The sequence below is a fragment of the Gambusia affinis genome, linkage group LG12, assembly GCF_019740435.1.
Source record: "Gambusia affinis linkage group LG12, SWU_Gaff_1.0, whole genome shotgun sequence".
Taxonomy (NCBI): Eukaryota; Metazoa; Chordata; class Actinopteri; order Cyprinodontiformes; family Poeciliidae; genus Gambusia; species Gambusia affinis.
Genome location: NC_057879.1, coordinates 20,836,599 through 20,859,351, shown reverse-complemented (window position 1 = coordinate 20,859,351; position 22,753 = coordinate 20,836,599). Strand labels below are relative to the sequence as shown.

The 22,753-nt window shown below is 37.2% G+C and overlaps 1 protein-coding gene across 3 annotated transcripts in view; it reads left to right on the top strand.

The window, feature by feature from the left end:
- Nucleotides 1-21,687, top strand: part of LOC122840848 (netrin-G1-like) — a 67,865-nt gene extending 46,178 nt beyond the window's left edge. For 2 of the 3 annotated variants that reach the window (XM_044133593.1, XM_044133592.1), the window contains exons 4-7: nt 1,389-1,561; nt 6,689-6,715; nt 9,428-9,472; nt 16,968-21,687. In XM_044133593.1, the coding sequence (XP_043989528.1) occupies nt 1,389-1,561; nt 6,689-6,715; nt 9,428-9,472; nt 16,968-17,206 (484 nt within the window). In that variant the 3' untranslated portion in view covers nt 17,207-21,687. The remainder of the gene's footprint in view (nt 1-1,388; nt 1,562-6,688; nt 6,716-9,427; nt 9,473-16,967) is intronic. The other variant, XM_044133595.1, reaches the window with a different exon arrangement.
- The last annotated feature ends 1,066 nt before the right edge of the window (nt 21,688-22,753 follow it).

Sequence of the window (22,753 nt, the reverse complement as noted above, 5' to 3'; positions counted from 1 at the left end):
GGCTTCCAAATGTGTGTCGCGCTACCCTCTACGCCACTGCAGCACGCCCAAAGTTATTAAAATCTTAAAGTGATACCAGCCTTGGTGCCTGTAGAATGCAAACTTATGTCCTCACTGAGGAGTCTGTTTAGCAGGACTAATTCTCTGTTCCAAACAATTGAAGAGGGACAGAACCTTTTGGATTTCCTTCGTTTTACTGTCATCTAGACTAAACCATGAATCATGTGTACAGCTACATCCCTGTCCTCCATTAATAAAGATAGATCTAACAGTAAGGCCAGGAAGCCAATTAGAAAGCTATATTTCAGGCTGCTGCTGTCGTTATTCTGTCTCATGTTCACTGCTGGCAATAACGAAAAAAGCCTGATCAGTCTTAAACGGGAAGAGTCTTCCCTCGGAAGCACTTTGTAAAAACAAACATGGACTTGATGTGAAACTGTGAGCTGCCTGAGCCTCCTGGGAGGTCTACAGTGTCAGATCCACTTCATGCTCTCCTCCCAACTGATTCACTTTCCTCCCACCTCACAAGAAGCTGAGGTCACAAGTTGTAACCTTTTACCCAACTGGGAGTAACTGTAAATACAGAGAGCTATATTTGGAATACATATCTGGAATATGACCTGTAATCTTACTTATTGCAACAAGCACAGCCCTCTCTGCCTGTGATAGAGCTTTTCCGTGGGAGTGAACACAAGTCACAGTGGAGAAAGGTTATATTTTGAGTACGTGTAATTTGCTCTCTGCTTATTCCGATGGTTGAAGTCACTCTAAATGAAACCGCAGCTATCTTGTTTTCACCTAAGCCTGGAAGCATGGCTCTCTCACTCGGACAAGATGTTGTAGAAAACTGTCAGGCCTTCTCTCTTCTCCTGGCAGGAGCGTCTGTCAGCTCTGCTGCAGTTCAGTCTAATAAACCAGCCTCGCCATCTGAGTTTCCAGGCTGAAGGCTGTCTTCAGCAAACAATGCAACTTTAAAGATAAAGAACAAAGAGAATTCCCAGGGTACACAGCTTTTTTCCCCTCTATCATCTTTCTAACAGTCTGTGTTTTAAGCTCAATTAGTGAATCTAACAGAGCGTCTTTTATTTAGCTTTCACAGTGGCAAAAGTGACCTTATTTGCAATGCTGTTCTCTCCGCAAGGGCGCCAACAAATGAAGTCTTGTTTTCTGTTTTTAAGGAGGGTATAATGAAGCTTTGAGGAGGCATGATCCAAGTCAGATAGCCTGCCAGGATTTCAATTTACCCATGTCAAAGAAATTTGAAAGGCACAAATAAAAATTGCCGTGAGGGCCGACTCTGTATATTCCCCTCAGAACGTATTGATTCAGTGGATTCAGCTCAATGCCTATTCAACTCTTTGTCTTTTGTTGCTTTTCCTTTGTCTCAGGTGCAAGTGCAACCTGCATGCCAACAGCTGTGTGTTTGACAAGGGGAAGCTGGGCTGTGAGTGTGAACACAACACAACAGGGCCCGACTGCAGCCGCTGCAAGAGGCACTACCATGGAAGGGCCTGGAGTGTGGGCTCCTACCTCCCCATACCCAAAGGAACTGCAAATATATGTAAGTAGGTTAAAAATCTTTAACCTCCTTAAAGATTAGTAGATTAAAGATTAAAAATCTTCTGTAGGTTAAAAACTGTTCATGCAACTAATTTACTAGCTGAATGCACAGCATTCACAGTCTTTTTTTATTATTGATACTAATAACTGACGATGAAATATCCAACCAATAAAGTGTCAAAGTTTTCTCCAAAGCCATAATGCAGAAGGTACTTCAAGTCACATCTTACGAGACAAACTCTGTAAACTATTTACCATTAAAACCAGACAGTTTTATGCTCTGCATAAAAGGGCATTCTTTCATAGTTTGTTATTAAATCTGACTTGCTTCACAATCTTTCTTTGCTTTGTTTAAATTCAGACATTTATATCCTCTAAGGTTATTATTCATTTAAACAGTTTAGCCCAGATGATCAGTGTCAGGGCATGATAAGCTTCTGTTACAGTACAGTAATAGAGGAAATTAGTGGCACATCGAGTACAATTCATTTTAGTAATTCTACCTGAACTAAAACAAGAAAGGTTTTGTCAAAATTTGTATTGGATTTTAATCCTTTGCTATCACATCATGTTCAAGTGTAAGACCACAGAATCTAATTAAGTTACCGACCAAAAAAATGAATCATTTTACTTACACCTAAGGGACCAATGTTCAGTGTCAGTCTGAAAGGACAGTATTAACTCAAATTTGAATGAACACCTTTGAACAAGAAAAATTCTTTTTGAAGAAAGATTTTAAGATCACTGGTGATTAAAAAATGTGGCTGCATGACTATAATGACAGACAAATGTTTTGGAAGACTTGAAGTGAAGCTTTAACGCTATGGTAGGTAACTTTTAGAAAAAAATATTCTTTACATATTTGTTAAAACTTCACACTTATTCAGCTGTCCTGACAGCAGAATATCAAACAAATAATTTGTAAAAAAAAAAAAATGTCAAGTGTTTCCTACTCCTCGCAGTGATTCTACTGGCGTTTGCAGAAATCGACTACTTCTGGTCAGAAACAACCAATCAGAGCCAGGAGGAAGGTTTTTGTGCCATCAATCAAACTCAAGCTTGTGCATTGACTATTCTAAACTTCCCTTTGGTCATTGTAGCCTAACAGCTTTATTGTTATTTACTCAACAGACATATGGCATGTCCACATACAGTAAGTAGGTGTTAATTTTAATTATTTTTAGAGGTATTAATCAGTGTCACATTAAGCAGACACCAGGACTTTAATAAAGAAACAGTTCACTGTATTTCAAAACCTTGTTTCTAACAGTAACTAAGCAATTTAAATAAGGTCTGCTGTTTCTTGTATAAAGAATTAAAATTTAACCAGAACTAATGTGTGGTCACCGTGAGTGTTGCTAGTTTATTTAGAAAAACGAGCACAATACCAAGTAGGTTACAATTGCTAGTTTCCAGGTAATATTAAATATGATGGATTACAATCCTTGTCCAATACTTGTCCAACATATGTGTGTCGCCTTTTTGGACTTTGCGTCACTGGTCAACAGTGTTCTTTAATCTCTTGAATAGAAAGGTCTTGCAACCCATGTTTAAGGTACTAGAGTTTTCAAGGTATCTATGAGGCAGAAGGTGCTCTTTTGCATTATCCCCATTATAATCTTGGACAGGAGTTGAGTCACATTTATCAAATCCCATGCCAGGGGGCAGGGAAGCTCATTGCCTCAATAAATCTAACACGGCTATGTAGGGTTGCGGCATTAGATGGCCAGGCGTGGCCAGATGGTGGAAGATCTAACCCTCTAGTCCCAGATTTGGCCCTTTTTTTCCAGCCTTGCAGTCTGCAAATCTCACAGCAGCAGTCCTCCAGGATTTATAGCAGGTTTTTCAGTTGCTCGTTTTGACTGTCTGACTTGAATTCTGATTAGGTTTGAAGGGGAAATGATATTACTATTGATCCCCTGCTGCCACACTGCTCTTATTGTTTTTAATTTGATGTTGATTAATTGGATAATTATCTAGTGATTTGTATGAATATGTGCTTCATGAATCATTTGCATGTTTGTGCACAGACCTTTGAGTGCGCTCACATCTGACTGTGTGGGAGTCTGTTTACGAGAAACTCTGAACTCTGAGGAGATATTGCTGGATTTACCCCTGTACATCCTCTGTCTTATTTGCCTCCCTCCAATGTGGAGTTTGCTGTCAGATTGACAGGCCATTATTAAAAAAAAAGGAAAAAAAAAAATAAAAGAAAGAAAATAGAAAAAAATCCACCACCAGGACGCATCTGCCCTGAATTGATGAAACCGAGGTCTAGCCATATCAAAAGCAATATTAGCGCTTGTTTGGCTGTGGCATAAAATCCAATAATATTGTACATGGATGTGACGCAACAATATTGGTCCCCCAGGTGTTGAATGAGGACATTTTGTGTTGAATTATTCTTATTTCTCTCGAGATCAGATTCATACACTTAACATGCCTTCATCTATTATATAGAGTGCTTTGTCTGAAAAAAAAGAAACATACAGCTGCTCATATCAGGACAAATATGTTGAACATGCAACACGTAATTATAGTTTAATAGGTTTCATATGTCAGCAACTCTTCCTCTTTTATCATGGCAGTCATTAATCTCTGGGCAGGGTCTATTACATATTTATATCCCTGTACATGGAATCCTGGTATAAAATGAGTTACAGCCCAAAAGAATCATAGCCTTCAGCATCAGGACATGATTAAGAAAGACTGAAATTCAAGGTTTATGGGATCAGAAGGGTTGTAAAAAGAAACAAAGTTTAAACATGTATTATTTTTGCTTTAATCCCTTAAGATAATACTGAAATGTTTCCAAATTTACCCCGTTAGGTCTGAAGCTATATTTTTTATTCTATCAATTTTATTTGGTTGCTTAAAAATGAATGCGTTGAGCACATTTCAGTGTTATTATACTCTGACTAGAGGAAAAGTTCTATAATTCAAGATGCTTGTATCAATCGGTTAGAGGTCAGAATTGGACACATTTTTCTATGATCAGTTCTGATCAGTGAATAATCTATTCATTAAATCCATCAAAACTAAAATTTACCATCATTTGTAATCTGTCAACATATCAATCAACTGCATTTATGTTGATACCCTATTAGTCTAGTTTAGTTTAATAAAAATCAGATAAAGGTCAGGGACATTTATGTCAGTGGGGATAATCTTGTAATCACTTCAGTATCTGATAGACTCAAAGAAGCTGCTGCACACTTTTCCTCTATTATTCCTTGTAATAAAAAAGGAATAGGTCAAAATTGCAACCACCAGGGCAGAACTACAAAAAAAAGCTGCAGAAATCAGAGTTGGCCAAAAAAAGACAATCAGTGTAAAATGGTTCGGCTACTAAAAGGTGGCTTAAAATTTTATGTTTAGACAGTTAAAATGAAATACTGTTATTTTTTTTCTTTAACATCAGCTCCTTGTCACCTTATTGACAAGTGTACAGTGACCTGCAAAAGTTCTCATATCCTTTTTACCTTTTATCTTTTTATCCCCAAACTTCAATGTATTTCTTAGGATTTCATGGGATAGACAAAACATCTTGCAGCATATAGTTGTGAAGTGATACATGGTGGTATTAATTTAAAAAGGTGGGGGCTTGCACTTGCACTTTTTACAGAACCGCCTATTGCTACAAATATACATTTAAGATATCAACATTGTACATTAAAGCTTTGAATGTTTCTCCTTGTCTGCAACATATTTTGTTTTGTACATCAGAATTTTTTGTGCGCTGCAAGTTTCAGAATTCAGTTACATGAGGCCCCAGGTTACTGAAGTTCACTACTAATGGTTTTGCTCTTGACAGATTCTCCAAAGGCATGCGGTCACACCTGCTTTTAATGAGGATTATGAGAGTAAAATGCATATCCATGCCACATATATTCCTATTTTTCTTAATAGACCAGGTGTAATTCTTTTTCTTCTTCACAGCATTATTAGTCTGTCACATAAAATACGCTAAACGTTTGTGGTTAAATTGGAAAAAAATATAGAAAATATCAAGAAGTATGGATAATTTCACAAGATTTTAAGTACATTTGCTGTAAAATAGTAGACTAAAACACATCAATAACTTATGAAGCATACTGTATATTGCAATAAGGCTTTTTCCTAAAGTAGTACTTACTTTGCTGAAGGTATTAAAATGGTTCAGCATAAGTTATTGAGTAAACACTAATTAATTAATTTGTCTTATAGCTTATTGGTCTTAAACATAATCACAAAATGTTTTTTTTGCATTGACTCTCGCAGAAACCCTGAAGGCAAGAAAATAATTTTGTTGCCTTTGTAAGAGAAGAATCACTCCAAGAATTTTGTTGACAGTCCACTTTGCCAGCAGCGTCAACTCATTTTGTTTTGCCAAGCAAGTTCAGAGGTCAAGAGGGGTTTGAGGCAGGAGTTTGATCAAACCATAAAATCACCTCCAAAGGTCAACATTGTTTGCCCTCTATTTGTAAACACAGAAGTACTATTTTGTTGTTGGGCCTCGCTCAGTGGCTTGCAAATTGGACTTTAAATTCTGGCCATTTGTGATTGCAGCATTGGTTTGCTCCTGCCAGCAGTTGTTGCAATAGCCGCAGAGTGGTAATGAATTGATGAATGGGAAACAAACAACATAAAACCCCCCAAAATAATGGCAGAACACAAAGTGAAAAGATCAGAAATTTAATTAATTGTAGGCTGGGAATCACTCACTGATGATTATTATGCAATGCAGAGATGGTAAAGCCACAGCCAGATTCTGATAAAACATATGGCACAAACAGATGCTGCAGGGATGCTTCAGGAACTTTTCCAAACATGAATAAAAATGCTGGTGAAAAGATTTTTATTTCATATTGAGCCTTTGAATTCTTTGACATTTTGTCTCTGGCCGACCCATAATTATCATCAGCAAAAGGTGGAGTTTGGAGCAGGTTCTCGAACTGCTGCTAATCAGCAGACACAGCAGACGCCAAATGGATAAGTGTTGTGTCACTGGGCTTTGCAAGGCAAAAAAAAAAAAAAAACACCATCAAAATACTTTCTCTAGCAATTTTATGACAAATGTATCAAACATAAAGCTGCCACTTGAATGAAACACTTATTCCCCCCTCTGCCCCCTCTTTTCTGTCCGCAGGTATTCCCAGCAATCATGGACCAGTGCGTAAGTTGTTTGAGCTTTTTAATTGGCATGCTGACTAATGGGTTTCCTCCCCCAGTCATGACTAACTCTTATAGAACTGATGATGTTGGTGTGAGAAACTGTGACACATGTGTAGCAGTGATCAGCATGTTTTACACTGTCAGACAAATCCATTTACACCAGACATTCTTGTAGAACAGCACATTTTATATTCCAGCTAATCAATGAAAGTGGACCAATGCATGGAGGGAAGAAAATACTTTTTTGTGCATCTCATGAAGAGAGTAACATGCACTTAAGCCCGGAATGATTTTGAAAAAGCAAAACGTTTTAAAAAGGTGAGATTTGCCTTAGATCTTATATATTTTCATGTAATAAAAAATGGTCATTCTTGTGAACACACCTTCTTATTCTTAAAATTTTGCACTTTGAGTCTCTTGAAAATTAAAGCAGAACAATTTCATGGACAATAACACACAATATGACGGAGCCTGAAAACAGTGCATTAACAGTTGACATATAAAGATTTTTTTTTAACTTGTAGCTTTCTTGTTGTTAAAAAATAAATGAAAAGAGGATTTTAGGTCAAAACCTTCACCGTGACTTTTTTAGTACCTTAAAAAGTATTCATGCCATTTGAACCTTTTGAGATTTTTTTAACTTAAACTCACAAATCTCTCTGTATTTTAATCAGACTTTATATATCCAATCAATAAAATAGCTTTTACAACAACAGTGAAGCAGAGGATAAATTATTTCTAGTTTAAAAAAAATAAACCCGAAATAAATCAAATCTAATAAGTTTGATTGGCGCGTGCATTTGTATTCAACCTGACTGAACTGGCAAGCAGCCAAGAAATTCATGGCAACTCTGGAGCAGCTGCAGAGACCAACAGCTCAGGTGGGAGAGTCTTTCGCCAGAACTATTAATTTTGCACTAAGCAAATTTATGCAAGAGTGTCAACAAGAAAGCGGTTGTTGAAAGAAGTCGCCAAAAGTCTTGTTTAAGAAAAATGAACACAGCAGCCATGTTTAAGGTGGTTCTGATGTCAGTAGAGATCAAATTGAAACTGTCTGCCACCATGAAAAATGCTATGTGAGCTGTGAAACCAACCCCCTGAATGCACTACCCCCATTGAGAAACATTACATTGTTATCATCATTCCATCGGGATGCTTTTGTTGTGCAGAGACAAGAAAGCTGGTCAGAGTTGAGGGGAGCAGCTTAGAACAAAAACCGTTAGAGAATATTTAAAAAAAAAAAAATCTTGAGACTAAAGAGAAAGTTTATCTTCCAGCAGAAGAATGATTGAACATAAAGCCAGAGATGCACAGTGGCGCAGTTGGTAGAGCTGTTGCCTTGCAGCAAGAAGGTCCTGGGTTCGATTCCCGGCCTGGGGTCTTTCTGCATGGAGTTATCATGTTCTCCCTGTGCATGCGTGAGTTCTCTCTGGGTTCTCTGGCTTCCTCCCACAGTTCAAAAAACATGTCTGTTAGGTTAATTGGGCTCTCTAAATTCTCCCTAGGTGTGTGTGTGTGTGTGAATGGTTGTGTGTCCTGTATGTCTCTGTGTTGCCCTGTGACAGACTGGCGACCTGTCCAGGGTGAACCCCGCCTCTCGCCCGGGACATAGTTGGAGATAGACACCAGCAACCCTCCTCATTAGGGACAAGGGTGTTCAGAAAATGGATGGATGGATGGATGGATGGATGGATGGATGGATGGATGGATGGATGGATGGATGGATGGATGGATGGATGGATGGATGGATGGATGGATGGATGGATGGATGGATGGATGGATGGATGGATAAAGCCAGAGATACAATAGAATTGTTCATATGCATGTTCATGCCTTAGAATGCCCCAACCAAAGTAAGAATCGATGGCAACCTGAAAACTGCTGTCTACTGAGGCTCAGTAGCAAATCTTACAGAGTTACAGCTCTTTTGCAGATAATGCCTCTATTTTATAAAGAACAAGCCCATAAAACATGCAGCTTTTATTGCAGGGAAAGTTTGTTCTGCAGTCTGTGGGGATGAATACAAATGCATGTCACGAACTTTAAATGGATTACTTTGTGTTGGTCTGTTATTTGAAATCAAAATATAGTAATCATTGTACCACATGAGGATGAAAACAGTGTACATGCTTTAAGAGAGCCCTGCTACATCTACTCTATTTTTTATAAAAACAGTCAAAAAGTGTGTTCTAGTTATATTAAAATGTACATTGTTTACTAATTAGCTTTTCTTTTTAACGTTGCAATTGCCCTTGCATTAGCACAACAAAGAAAGATATCTGCTTTACACTCTTGAATATTTGCTCAAACACACTCACACACACGCAAATATGTGCCCAAAGCAAAAGCAAAGAAAAAGCCATTCTTTATGAAGACGTGGCTCCAGCCGCGCATCCCTACGCATGTTGATGCCTGAAGGTGACTCCACATGCTGAATAACAACAGGAACTTCCATGCATAGACCTCCCTGCCTTTCTGTTGTGGAAAATTCACTTTGGCTGCATGCACACTTCTCTGTCTGTGCATTAACTCCTTTATTACCCCCAATATCCTGCTAAAGCTTTCAAATAACTGATATAAAACAGATGAGATATAGAATACTGTAAAAGAAAAAAAAACTGGACTATGCATGCTATCCCCCCCGCTTTCAAAGCATAGAAGGTTGAACTATATGACAATTGATGTAATAAATACCCTCTCCATTTCCACGCAGATCGAGCAAATGCTTCATCTCTCGGTGTTGCAAATCGTAACCAAGGTAGGATCATAGGTTTTGTAACTTCAGCATGACATTACCAACTCAGACTGAATTGACTGCTTATTGACCGGCTGTTTAAAAAAAAATGAAGGAAAAAGCCTTTGTGTTGGTATGGAAATTACAGAAATCAGTAGGCTGTTTTGACCAAAGCTGCCTTTCATCCTGCCGCCACGGACACACGCTGGTCCTTACAAGGCAGACCTTTTTTGTTGTGAGAACACTGCAGGGAACGAGCCGCGTGCCTCAGGATCACCGAGTCCACAGCCTTCTAACCTCTTTGATCATGCCCTCTTTTTAATTACCCAGAATGCTCTCTGGGGATGCACCCTTTCTGTCTGGTTCTTAAGGTAGAAAAAGGAAGTATAAAAAAAAGGAATCGCAGAGAAGGAAAAGGAAGGAGAAAAGAGGCTTCAGGGAGGTTTATGTAGATTGATCTCCAGCTATCTCCAGCTAATCCGCATGCCCAGATATCCTGTGTAGTGAGTGTTAAGTCGCATCTGCACCACTGCTCTCACAACTAGGAGGGGGAAGAAAAATTAAAGTAAGACTTTAAGGATTTCCAAAATAAAGGGAGGGGCTCTTTTTCATCTTGTTTTTGTAGATAATGCAATGTTGTGTTGACAGAACTACACATTTCCCCTTTTTTTTCCTAAATCTATTGTTTCAACATGAGGTGTCTGGGCACATAATTCATCTAACTGAACTTTCTGCCAGGTGCAGTAAGTTTTCTGTGCATACTTTTTCAAAACAATCTGATGAGGCTTTTACCTATGCACTGAACATTTCAGAATGAACATTTCTGTGGTCAAAGCTGGTATATTTGAATTTCAAATGAAAGCAGAAGAGCTAATCATTTTATTTGTGCTACAGAAGCGTTCTTTAAATTAAATATGAGCCACATTCATTAAACCAAGCAAATTAGCACATGTTCATGAATTATAAACAGCTCTGAAGAGTATGTGGATTTCTCTGCATGTGATTTCAAAATGAACTTATCAAACAAAAGCCCAGCAAGCCCACATAGATTTATTTAAATAAGTGTGAAGATAAGAACCTGTAGTCTTATGAACCACAATCTCTTCATTCTGATTAATATTAGCTTGCTTCTTGTATTTACAGCACATGTCAACTAAATATAAACCTGCTTATTTGCTTTGTTAAACTACGTGAAAGGTGCTCCAATTAAAATAATTATTAATTATGTCCATCTCAATAGAAAGTCAATTTTTGTTTAAACAACACACCTCTACTGGTTTCCAGCAGTTTGGGATCCATGAGAGCTATTTGTACTGAACTGTAATCTTAAACTGTTATTTAATGGTGTTTAGGAGCTAAAAGCAACGATGGGAGGGACGTGATTACTTTGATTACTGAATCACATACAGCAGAATAAACACATGAAGAACAGATGTGACTGATCACGAGGTACAGAGAAAAGTGTAAGCAGGGATGAAAAACACAGGTGTGCACTGAATCTACTACGAACAGACTAAAAATATCAAACTAAATTTAAAGTTGAAGAGATTGTGACACAAACTAGGCTAACAGTATGAAGAAATCCAGGGTCAGCTTTGGTGAGCTTCAAAGTGCTTTACCTTTTGAAGCTAGAGATGCACCACACCACGGCTGTCTAACTTCCCTTCTCGAGAGCCACTATCCTGCAGCTTGAAAACGAGTTTTAGAATAAAACTGATATTAAAACTTCCTACAAAAGTCACAAACAACCTTGCATGAAAAGAAATTACAAAATTAATTACAGAAAACATGGTCATAAACTGTACCTTTTTGAATGGCATCCCTTTAATTTAATGGAGTCTGGGACAGAAATACAGTTGGTCTGAATTCACACAATATTTTCTATTCTTGCAGATATCTTCTATTATCTATAGGTCAGTTTGTTTACGCTTTAAACTGTCGTCCTTGTGAGAGTGAAGTGTTCAGTTGGATTTAAATGGTTTTTTAAATCTTTTTTTAGGCTGCGATGCTTCAGGTGTGTGACCCTGAGTCTTGTAGTTCAGAAATAAAAATCTGCTGAAACCTGATTGAGCAAATACCAAGTTTCTTTCTTTCAGCTGCGGTTGTGACATGCTATAAAAGACACTTTTTGAATATATTTAAAGAATTTTTAACATTTTATCTGACAGAACAACACAAAGTAATAAACCTAAAAACATGTAAAGTTTGGAGTTATTTAATTCTGACACTGTGATTGTTGTGGTTAGTAGAATCACACTGCATTACCATTACAGCTGCTAGTCTGTTAGGGTTTGTCTTTATCAGCTTGGTATAACTGGAGAATGATGGTTTTGTCCAGTTTGCTTGGTAGCCCAAGCTAGCCCAGCAGTGTCATTGCACTTTAAACAACAGTTTGTAATTTTTTCCACAAATTCTAAATTCAGTTTAGGTTAAGAGTTTGACTTTTTGTGCAGTTTTTAAAACTTTTCTTCCAGGATTGCCTTGGATTTAGCTCATTTCATTTTCCCATCAAATCTAAGAAAGAATTATCAAAAAAATATTGAAAGTATTAAGAAATTGCAGCTTTCCAAGCTTACTCAAAATTCAAAATAATTCAGTTCAGTTTTAATTGTATAACAAAAGTTTACAACAAATGTTGCCTTGAGGCACTTTACCAAAAATACACTCAGTTCAATCGGTTTCTGGGAATAACCATGGCGATTTATGTGAGTTATTCTCCCCTGATGTGCCTGTTTGTTGACTTGCTAAACAAGACAGCAATCAATAATCAAAGAAATGTGTGTCATTTGCTTTTTCTGACAAAGTGCCTATTATGTCCTTTTAGTTACCAATAAACACCATGAATAAAATCCAATGCACAAGACTAAATGTGCTTCCAAGATATGGATTTGTGATTATTATTTTTGCTTAGATAATGCCAGTCAAGCATGAGCTCTCTGAAGTTAAACTAATCTGGCTATTTAGAACCATTTTTGAATATCTCACTTTAGATCCAAGGTAGAAATTACCCCAAAACATTGAATTTCATACTAGATGTATTCCTTTTATTCCTTTCTTAAAATGAAACTGTATTATTTCAGGCTTTTTCACTGCTTGTGAATGAAGTAGTCAACTTTACTTACTCACACGTTCAAATTAAAATGCATTAGCCAGTGCAACGCTCTTGTAAAAATGGAAAGCATTTGCTGTTCTGTCTTTAGAGATGATATTTTATATCTCCTCCACAGTCAAGTGGTGTATCATAACACTGGCAGGCCATATTGAACTTCAGAGTCTTCAATCACTGACTAATGATGAAGCCTGTATGTTAATATAATAAGAGGAGGCAAGACTGAAGGCGACGTTTCAGCTTACACCGACATCATGGCAAAAGATATTGACCGGGTGTAATTGAAACAACACTATTCTTGCTCCAAGCATATAATTAGCAGATCCTGTGTCTGGGAAATATCTCCAGTTATGATTAATTGCATTGGTGAATCCGTAGCTATAAACGCCTTTCAAAATTATTAAATGCATCAACGTGGATATGATTTAACTTTGCCTTTTACATGTAATTAAATAGAGGTGCTGTTGTCTCTGTGGGGTCTTGGTTGTCTTTAATTATCCTTTTCAAGCTTCATGAATTAGACTCGATTCTTTTGATATTGGTTTTGTTGCTTTGAAATTAAACACTTAACTAGGTTTGCCACATGTAGCCAACATAACTTCCTTGGTCACATCGGATCATGATCTTTTGCAAAAAAAAAAAAGAAAAAGAGTTGCAGGAGATATGACTGAGTGCATTGATTTATGACTCCCTGCCTCTTATCATACTGTGGAACACTGTATCTTTCTGACTTCAGTTGCAGAGTATCAGAGGACATCAAGACCTCAGAAAGATGAGAAGATTAGAAAATAGGTTGAATTTAAAACATTTCCTGTCATCCTAATACAGAAACTTTACTTATTTGGGTTAATAATGAGTGAATATTATTCTAATTGGCTCAAAAAAATTTGCATGAAGGAGAAACACCCGAGTGCACAAGATGCTATGACATTTAAAACACACACCCTCCAATTGCGTCAGATGTTTGTCCTTCGTGTCACTGTTATGGCGCTGCTGTAGAGAATTTTTCTCCCTGTTGCTTCATGTACCACCGAGGCCTGAGGACGGATCTGTCACAACAGTTACACTGTTAAAATGTCACACATTTGACAGAGGTGTGCAGCACACATATGTCTGCAGAGGGTGTGCTGCATGGTGCTGTCTTTCCCTGCTGCCAGCATGAGTTCAGGAGTAAATGATGTCATAAAAAGCAATTTTACTTAAATTCAAGCAGAAAGATTGTGTAAAAAAAAACCAACAACAGACAATTCACCTATTCTGTACTAATTGTAATTCAAGTAAATATGCAATATTTGTCTATTTTTTTATTGAAAAGCCTAGTTTTGTTGAGCAGTAAATCAGGACATATCTAAAAAGTTGTCATCACATGACTACTTGTTTCCAGTTCCGTAATAAAGAGGATGTGTTATAGAAAAAAAATACAGATTTAAAGTGGTCACTAAAGTTGAAAATATCAAATAGTCATTTCAAGGTTTTAGGAAGTTCTTCTGGGATGCATCAAAAAGACAGCACTTTCCCTATTAGCCACTCTGGAACTAGATGTTTAGGCAATCAGACCATTTCTAAATTATTGTAGCCATGAGAAAGCCCTGAAAAAATGTTGTTTTAATTTTAAGTAAGTTAAATAACATAATGTGTCAAACACTATACATTACAAAGTTTTCCATTAATTTTATATTTCACACAGAATTTTTTTTATTTGTTTCATTGTCCATCTGATCTACAGAAGATGATTCATGATGAAATAACTTGCTATCCTTTCATTCATCTATGACCTTATCAATCAATTATATGTATTTTTTTACATTTTAACTCTTGATATTTACATCATTTTCTGTGTGACACTTTCTGGCATCAATATGCCTTATTTTTTTCCATTTCCCTATATTCTCTAACACAGAACCAGCCAAGTGGCTAATATGGACTTGTAGAATACAAGCTACTTCAGGCAGCTTTGAGGGAGACCAGAGTCCTGAGGCACAGCCAGAGGGCACAAAGAGCATCATTCACTCATAGGCAACAATATTAATGTGTTGACTGGGCCACAAAGGCTGAATTATATTATTTAAAGAACTTTTTTTTATCATGGGCTGCACAGTGGCGCAATTGGTAGAGCTGTTGCCTTGCAGCAAGAAGGTCCTGGGTTCGATTCCCGCCCCGCGGTCTTTCTGCATTGAGTTTGCATGTTTTCCCTGTACATGGTGGGTTCTCCCCGGGTTCTCCGGCTTCCTCCCACAGTCCAAAAACATGACTGTCAGGTTAATTGGTCTCTCTAAATTCTCCCGAGGTGTGAGTGTGTGTGTGAATAGTTGTGTGTCCTGTATGTCTCTGTGTTGCCTTGTGACAGACTGGCGACCTGTCCAGGGTGAACCCGCCTCTCACCCGGAACGTAGCTGGAGATAGACACCAGCAACCCTCCTGACCCCATTAGGGACAAGGGTGAACAGAAAATGAATGGATGTTTTATCATCTTATTTAGGATTTACAGTTTGGTATTAAATAGTTTAAACCTGCCCAATGTATCTCAGTCAGTGTCTGCTTTAATGTGTCTTGGCTACCACATTATTTTGCATCACTGTTTATGGACGATGCTGAAAAGAATCTATTACAGAGCCCTTTTGTGCATCTTAAGTAAGACATAAGACATTTATAAATAAAATTTCAATACACATAAAAACAGAAAAATCACCCATCATCGTACATAACAAAATGTCATACAGGTGGAATTTCCATTCACGCAAATAAATGATTAAATGATTTTCAGTTAGATGCTACCCCAATGCGTTTTTAATCAGTTTTGGTATGAAAAATTATTGTTTGTTCTTTTTTTTTTCTGATGCATGAGCCGCACTGCTGAAAACCAAAAATGTGATTACTATTTATGCAGGAGGAGATATCCAATTACACTGAAATCTTTGTGCAAACATTACCTCTTCCCGGATTTCACCTCTGCCAGTGGAACAGCTTCCTGAGATAATTGAGTTGTGAGGTTTTATCTAAAAAAAAAACTAAAAAAAAACGTGAACATCATCTTACGTGATCCTCATCACTCTATATTCAAATAAATAAAGATTTGATGGGCACTAAGGCAATCCATTATTGGGAATGGAAACAATGTGGTATTTTTTGTTGAAAGCTTGACTACAAAGATGAAAATAACACCAACTGGAAAGTTTGTGGTATTTTGTTTATCCCATATATACAAAAAACTGTCTTCATAATGTTCTACCAACAACTTTGACCCTTCTTTCGACAGTAGAAAAAAATCAATTCGCTTTGTAGATGTCATTTCACATAATTCAAAAGCAGGAGGGATTTTTTACAATTCAAAGCCAACACAAAGCCATAGCCAGGCTGTTGAATTTAAATGATGCATTGAAGATTGCTAGGAGAAACTGAGCATTCAACAAAAAATGTATAGACCACGAAGTGCTGTGATTGATGTTTAAATTTAGCATTCACAATATTGTTATTTTAGATATTGTATGTACAGTGTAGCAGATACATGAACCTGCCCTACTTCCTTTGATTCACTGGTCCTTAACTCCATATTATGGAGTACTACACATACAGATGCAGTCCACATATTACCTTTCACAACATTCTAGAGTTTTCTTGAAACTTAATATCTGTTCTCCTCAAAATGTTCCCCAAACTCACCAGTTGATTCCTTGTGGGTACTTTACAACAACCATCAGGTACTTTCCACGAATATTCCAGTTACAGCATGGAGCTTATCAACTGCTTTAATTGAACTCTTCTGAAGTTAACCAGGTACTGCCCTGGACCTTTTCTGGAACATTTTTGAAATGTATCAGGTACTACTTGTGAACTTTACAGGAACATACTAAGTCTTTTGCTAGAACTTTCTAAAAGACTTATAAGAGGTTTCCTTGGAAATTGCAAAGTATTTACAGATTACTTCTTGAAAGGTGTGCAGTGAGTTCCAGAAAAGTACCTGGTAAGTTCCTGGCAGTATGTGGTGATTTTTGAAAACTAGCCAGTAGGTTTCACAAAAAAGTCTACCAAAGTATCTGCGAAGCTCCAGAAAAGTTCTTGGAAAGTACCTGTTAATTTCTAGGAAAGTATTTGCTGTACTAGGCAATAATACTTTTTTGAAAGATGTTTACTGCTAACATTCTTCTACGAACAACAGCTGTTTAGTGCAAATATTTTCTCTCACAGCTGATTATTCTGTATTTTTCAATACTGTTTGCTGTACTTGTTTTGGCCCTTCCTGACTTGCCTCCTACTCAGTAAGGACTCCGAGCTACGCAGACAGGACAGGAAGAGGCAGCTTGTGCCCTATGAACCTGCTTGTTGATGTTCTGTTCTGCCCCTTTCACTGAGTGATCTATTAATCACGCCTTCCTGTCTACCTCTCCTGCCCTTTCTGCTTTGTCTCTACAGCTCGGGTGTGTGACAATGCGATGTTGCGCTGTCAGAACGGCGGCACATGCCACCATCACCAACGGTGTCACTGTGCCCCTGGCTTTACGGGTGTCCTGTGTGAGAGAGCTAGATGCCAGGGTCCCGGAGAGTGTGATGACCAGCTATCTGGACGGGCAGCACTCCATCATCACCCCATAAAGCATCGGCTGTTCTTTCCCCTTGTAATGATCCTGCTTTCAGTTGTTTCTCTTTGCTGAGAAGCTTGAACCAAAATCCTCCAAATAAAACCCTAAGACCACAAATGCTGAGAACGAACTCTCAACCTTATGAACATTGACAAAAAAAAAAACAACAAAAAACAAAGAATGTGTGGACAATGTGCTCCGTATAAGCAATTTTTTTTGTATGGCCAAGACCAAGTTGGTGGGTGAAGAAAGAAAGTAGTGCAGCAGGTTTAATGATGAAAAGATTTCTGGGAAGCACATAGAAAAAGACACTGTTTTGTAACCTCACATGAAGAGACTGTAGGTGACCTTGATTTGTGGAAATGTCTTTCTCTAGTATCCCTTCAGAGAGAGAAGATTCTCTGCTCAGACAACGCAAGTCAGTTTCTGGTGACAAACTGTACAAAAACAAGACACAAGATTCCTAGGTGTCATCTAAAGTATTATGAGAAAATATAGTGAAGCAAGATCTCTTAAAAAGGTAGTTTGGATATTTTTGAAGTTATTTACCATTGTTTTAAGTAATAATACCCTTACCTGTAGAACACTGATGTCACAGTTAAAGACGTTAGATGAAAAGTAATGAATTCCCCATATTGAAAGCTAAAAGGTAACCAGACAGAAAACTAAGGCAGTGAGTGACAGCCTGACAGAAAATCAAAATTATTACTCAAACTCTGGTCTAGTTAAAACTTTTTACACAGACTGGTGAGATGATGATGATCAGGCAATCTGAAATCACAGACAGCCACTTCATTTTTTAGGTAGCACCACAGACTTTGTTCTGCTAGTGAGACTAAACATCTGAAATTGGGTCATATTTGTTAACGATATTAAAACCGTCAAACAGACATTCTGTTTGATACAATTATTCACAAATGATACCAGTATGAGTCACAATTTTATTCCAGAATTATAAATATTAACTGGAGTTGTTTCAATGCAAAAAAAAATAATGGATGGCCCTGCTAACTAGTGGTTAGCCTTCCATTGTTCTAAGTAGTTCCTCACTTTTCTTACAAAAATAACGACATGACAATCTGTTTACTGCAAGAACGGAAGCTTTTACTGGTAATATCTTCACACCGACTCAACCAAAAAAATCTAAACTATCACTTTACGACATCTTGCCTCACTGGCTCCCATTTTCATACTTACACCACCTCCTCATCCAGCACCATCAGGCCCCCAGCCCTTCCTGTGCTTTAGTGACCCTAGTGATTTTACTTTGCTGCTGCAGGGTGTCTGTTGTTTTGCCTAAAGCTGCACATGTATTACTACCAATCCCTCCCTACAATTTCCAGTCTAGTATCTTTTTGTTTTCAGAAGTTTTGTAGTATTGCTTGAGCTCACCTGTATCCGAAAAAAGTTGTAAAATACTGTAAGTGTATTTAATTTTCTATAAAACAGATATTTTCATGATTATGCAAAACAAAACAAAAAAAGATGTATTACTTGTTTTCTACTGCTGCTGACCAGTCCTTCAGTAGATGTGGGCTAAGTGTGACTAAGGAAATTGGTTGTGTACAAATTATTATTATTATTATTATTATTATTATTATTATTATTATTATTATTATTATTATTATTATTATTATTATTATTATTATTATTATTATTTTTATTTTGTTTTGCTTGTGGGACACATGGCTCTCGTTGCCTGAGAGCTGCTGTCAGAATATGTTTACATACACGGCCACAAAATACACTTCCACCAAAGCGCAAAAGAAAAAACATGTTTTTGTCTTGTTGTTAAAAAGTATTAATTTTATTAGGCAGAAACATGACATTTGAGACAAAATGTGCAGAAGAAAATTATTTACTGTCCACTGATGAATGCAGGCAAATTACAAATACTGAATGTCATCTTGAAAGATGTTTAAAAGCTATTAATCTGATCATTGACTATTCCACTGAAGCACCAGTTGCTGGTAATAAGCAGGCTCCTCTGTAACACATCCCTGTTGTGCTTAAGAACGAGTCTTGGATTGAAATCCCATCAATTTTATGTAAATTTAACAAGAGGAGAAAAGAAGATTGTGTGGCCGTTACAGAGGTTGTCTGGCTCAAATCTGTAATCAGATCTAATCCTCGAATCAAATGAGAAGAAGGGAAGTTTTTTTCCCGAGCTCCTGCAGATGAAAGACATGCATCCTGCTGCGGGATCCGCCACAAAGCCGTGCTCTCAGGAAATGAGCTCTAATTCGTGGAGGGTCAATGAATAGAAATGAAGTTGCGTCCCACGGGGTGACATATTGAGAACTGAGACCAATTTTATTCGAGGGATTAATTTTACTCCTGAGGTTGTCATGAAACGCCTAATTGTGCTAGAGTTTAATGTAAGTGCCTCTCATTAAACGTCACTGTCTCTGATAGAAAGCAGTAGCCTTTTTGTGAATGAGACTCTGGAGATTAGCAAATTTTGTTTGTCATGGATTAATCCACTGTATAAAACCACTTACAAAGGGATGGATGTTATTTTTTAAGAAAATATGAAATTTTATTGGAAGAGTTAACCAAGTGCTGGTCATGCACATAAATATACAAAGGATAACACAAATAATAAATATGTGTTTGTCATTTTATTTAAAAAATAAATGCTCAACATCCATATTTGTGTGATTTTTAGGGGGTGTTTTAAGGGTTATTGTAAAGTGAGAAGTTAAATTAGAAAAAAACCAAGCAATGGTTAATTGCTTAACTTTTAACCATATTTGGAAGTCAATATTTTTGTTGACAATCAAAAGAAGCAGAATTATTTATGCGTTGTTAAAAAACCTATTTCCCATTTTACAAATTTATTTTATGTTTGCTTTGTGGTCACACTGTAATATTTCACATCATCAAACAAATTTTAATGTCATGCATAAAAAACTTTGGATAAATGCAGGAAGCAGGCTGAAGATGATGGTTTTTCTTATTAAGGGAAATAGGCTGTCCAACCCTTTTCTACCCTGTGTTTGCAGATGTTCTCCATTCATTTCTGGATCTAAATCTCTTGGGAGCTGACTGAGCATCCATACTGCACTTCTCACACTTTTAGTTTTAAAATAAATCCAAACGCATACATCTTTACACTTCAGAGGTAAACACTCTTTTGTGTTGTTCTTTGAAACCCCAACAAAATACAATAAAGTTTCTTATGATGCTGTCACAAGATGTGAAAAAGGAAAGGGAAATTTATAAAGGTGTCATAGTTATTTTCAATCAGAACACATCATCATTAACATATGATGTTACCATCTTTACCATTAACAAATGATGAAATATGTGCGCTGTTACTTAAATACTTTAATATTTTTTCCTTAAAAAAATGCTTGAGCCAGCGCTGAAAATATTTCTTTTGCTTGATAAATTTGTTCAGGTCTTGCAGATGTAGCAAGAGGCTTTTTTCAAGGGGTTACGTTCAGAGTCCCCCCTCCCACAAAATAGACCAAATTCTGTTTACCTCTTATATTCCCCACTGTTCCGTGTCACAGCAGTTCCTTGTCCTTCCTCTTTTCACATCTGAGACCCAGGAGGGGGTATCAGGAGGACACTTTTAAACACAGGCAGTCCTTGTGTTCTGCCGCCATCAGCGCTGGTGGCACCAGCACAAAAGTTACGTAACAGAAGACATTCAGGGGTATTCAGTGTCTGGGAAAGAAAAGGCTCAGCAACATGACTGGAGCACTCAGCTCATTTGCAAATCAATATCAATATTCAGCCGAGGTGAACTGAGAACTCTTTTGGGACAGAAGCTGAACCTCTCCAACATTTAACACCATAAATAGTACCATTGTAAGGCACGTGTAAGAAGTGCCAGCATATCAAATTTTTATACTTCGCTAATATCACAAGAATTTGAATATTAATTATTTTCACGCTTAAAATAGAGACAGAAGCCCTCCTTCAAAAGCCCCTCCACCGACTGTTAAAAATCAGAGGATTGGAGGAAACCAAAGCTTCTATTTAGGTCATGAATAGCAGAATGTTTATCTACATCGCCTGCTGAAGAACTGGAGTTAAGCGGCTGCAGGTCCTCACAGTTCTCATTTCTCACTCATCAAGAACTTGTCCATGACCCTGTCACCAGGAAAAACTTTTCCCCTTGGTTCAGCAGTTGCTGACAGACAAGAAATAAAGACAGCCTGGTTCCATATGGAGAGCTGCAGTTGTTAGAAAGACTTTCTTTCTGTTCAAGCTGCTCTCAAAGAGCGCACGCTTCCTGGGAATGAAAGTTTATTTATTTATTTGTTTGCTTGTCAGTTTGTTTGTCTAGAAAGTTTCTTTGCAAATGCTGGCATCGAGTTGAGGAAGAAGTTACATATGGTTGCACAATGTTTGCATGCACAAAATTAAAAGTGCTGTACAGAACTTAAAGTAGGGAGACAGAGTTTCATTGAAGATGTCTCATATAAAAGATCTAAAAACACTTGATTCCATTCTGTTGAAAAGGTCCAGTTTTTTATTCTTATAGGTGCCAGATGGTGATTTGTCCTCATTGTGGGACAAAATTATTTTACATTGCAGAACATAACCCACGATTAAATCCTTTCAGGTTCATTTTAGTTATAATGTATGAGCCACATGCAAACCTCTTTTGAAATAAATAAATCATGTTTAACGTCTATTAAACTTTATTTTTGAGTTGGCTGAAGCAAGCTACCAGACCTGGGAGAATTCATGGAAAAGTCTCCTGGCTAGGTAAATGATTGACAATGTGTCCCATTTTACTTTATAACAGTTTATTCCCTATCATAACTTACTTCTGAAGAATAATGCTTTTTGTTATAACCCTCAAATATTGGGCAATGCAGCCACCATGAAGTTATTTATTTATCAACTTTTATTATTAGATTCTTCAGCATTACAATGAAGTTGTTTGTGGAAGAAGGGATCTTATTTAAACCACTAGATTCAAACCTATGTGGTTTAATATTGAAAGGTCTGAAGTTTAAACGTTTGAGGTTTAATAGCTAAACCACAAGAAATGAACTGATCAGAAATTTCTTTTTTTGTGTGTGTTTTACTGATCTCCAATTTTGAAAAGCAATTCTTACGGCTTTAACTGAATCTGACTTCACTTTAAGAACTATAACTACCAACAATTCTAGATATTTTTTTCTAGCCTTTCTTTCTCATAGATATGTTTTATCCTTTAAATCAACTGTAGTCATCTGTTATATAACACGTGGAGTTTGGAAATGTTAACCTCTGAGTTAAGGGAGGATCTAGTTCTCTGCTCATGCAGACTCCTTTTTTAGCACGGGCAGTTGCAAAACTGTGCTAACAGCTATTGTCAGATTATTTTCTCATTGTTTTTAAGTGAGAAAAAGCTTTTTCTTATAGCGATGACAGCTTCACACATCCAAAATGACATTGCCACTGTTTCTAATATGAATTATGATCGACTACTCAGATGAGGAAAAAAACAACATATTTTCAGTGCTAGTCTTACAGCTAAAACCAGAAGTTTATATAAGCCACATATAAATGCAAACACTGTGGAGGATGATACTTCCCTACCAGCTTCAGGCAGCATCTCCACAAGGTCTTTGGCCTTTGTTGTGGGGTCCATCTGTACGATTTGAAGCAAAA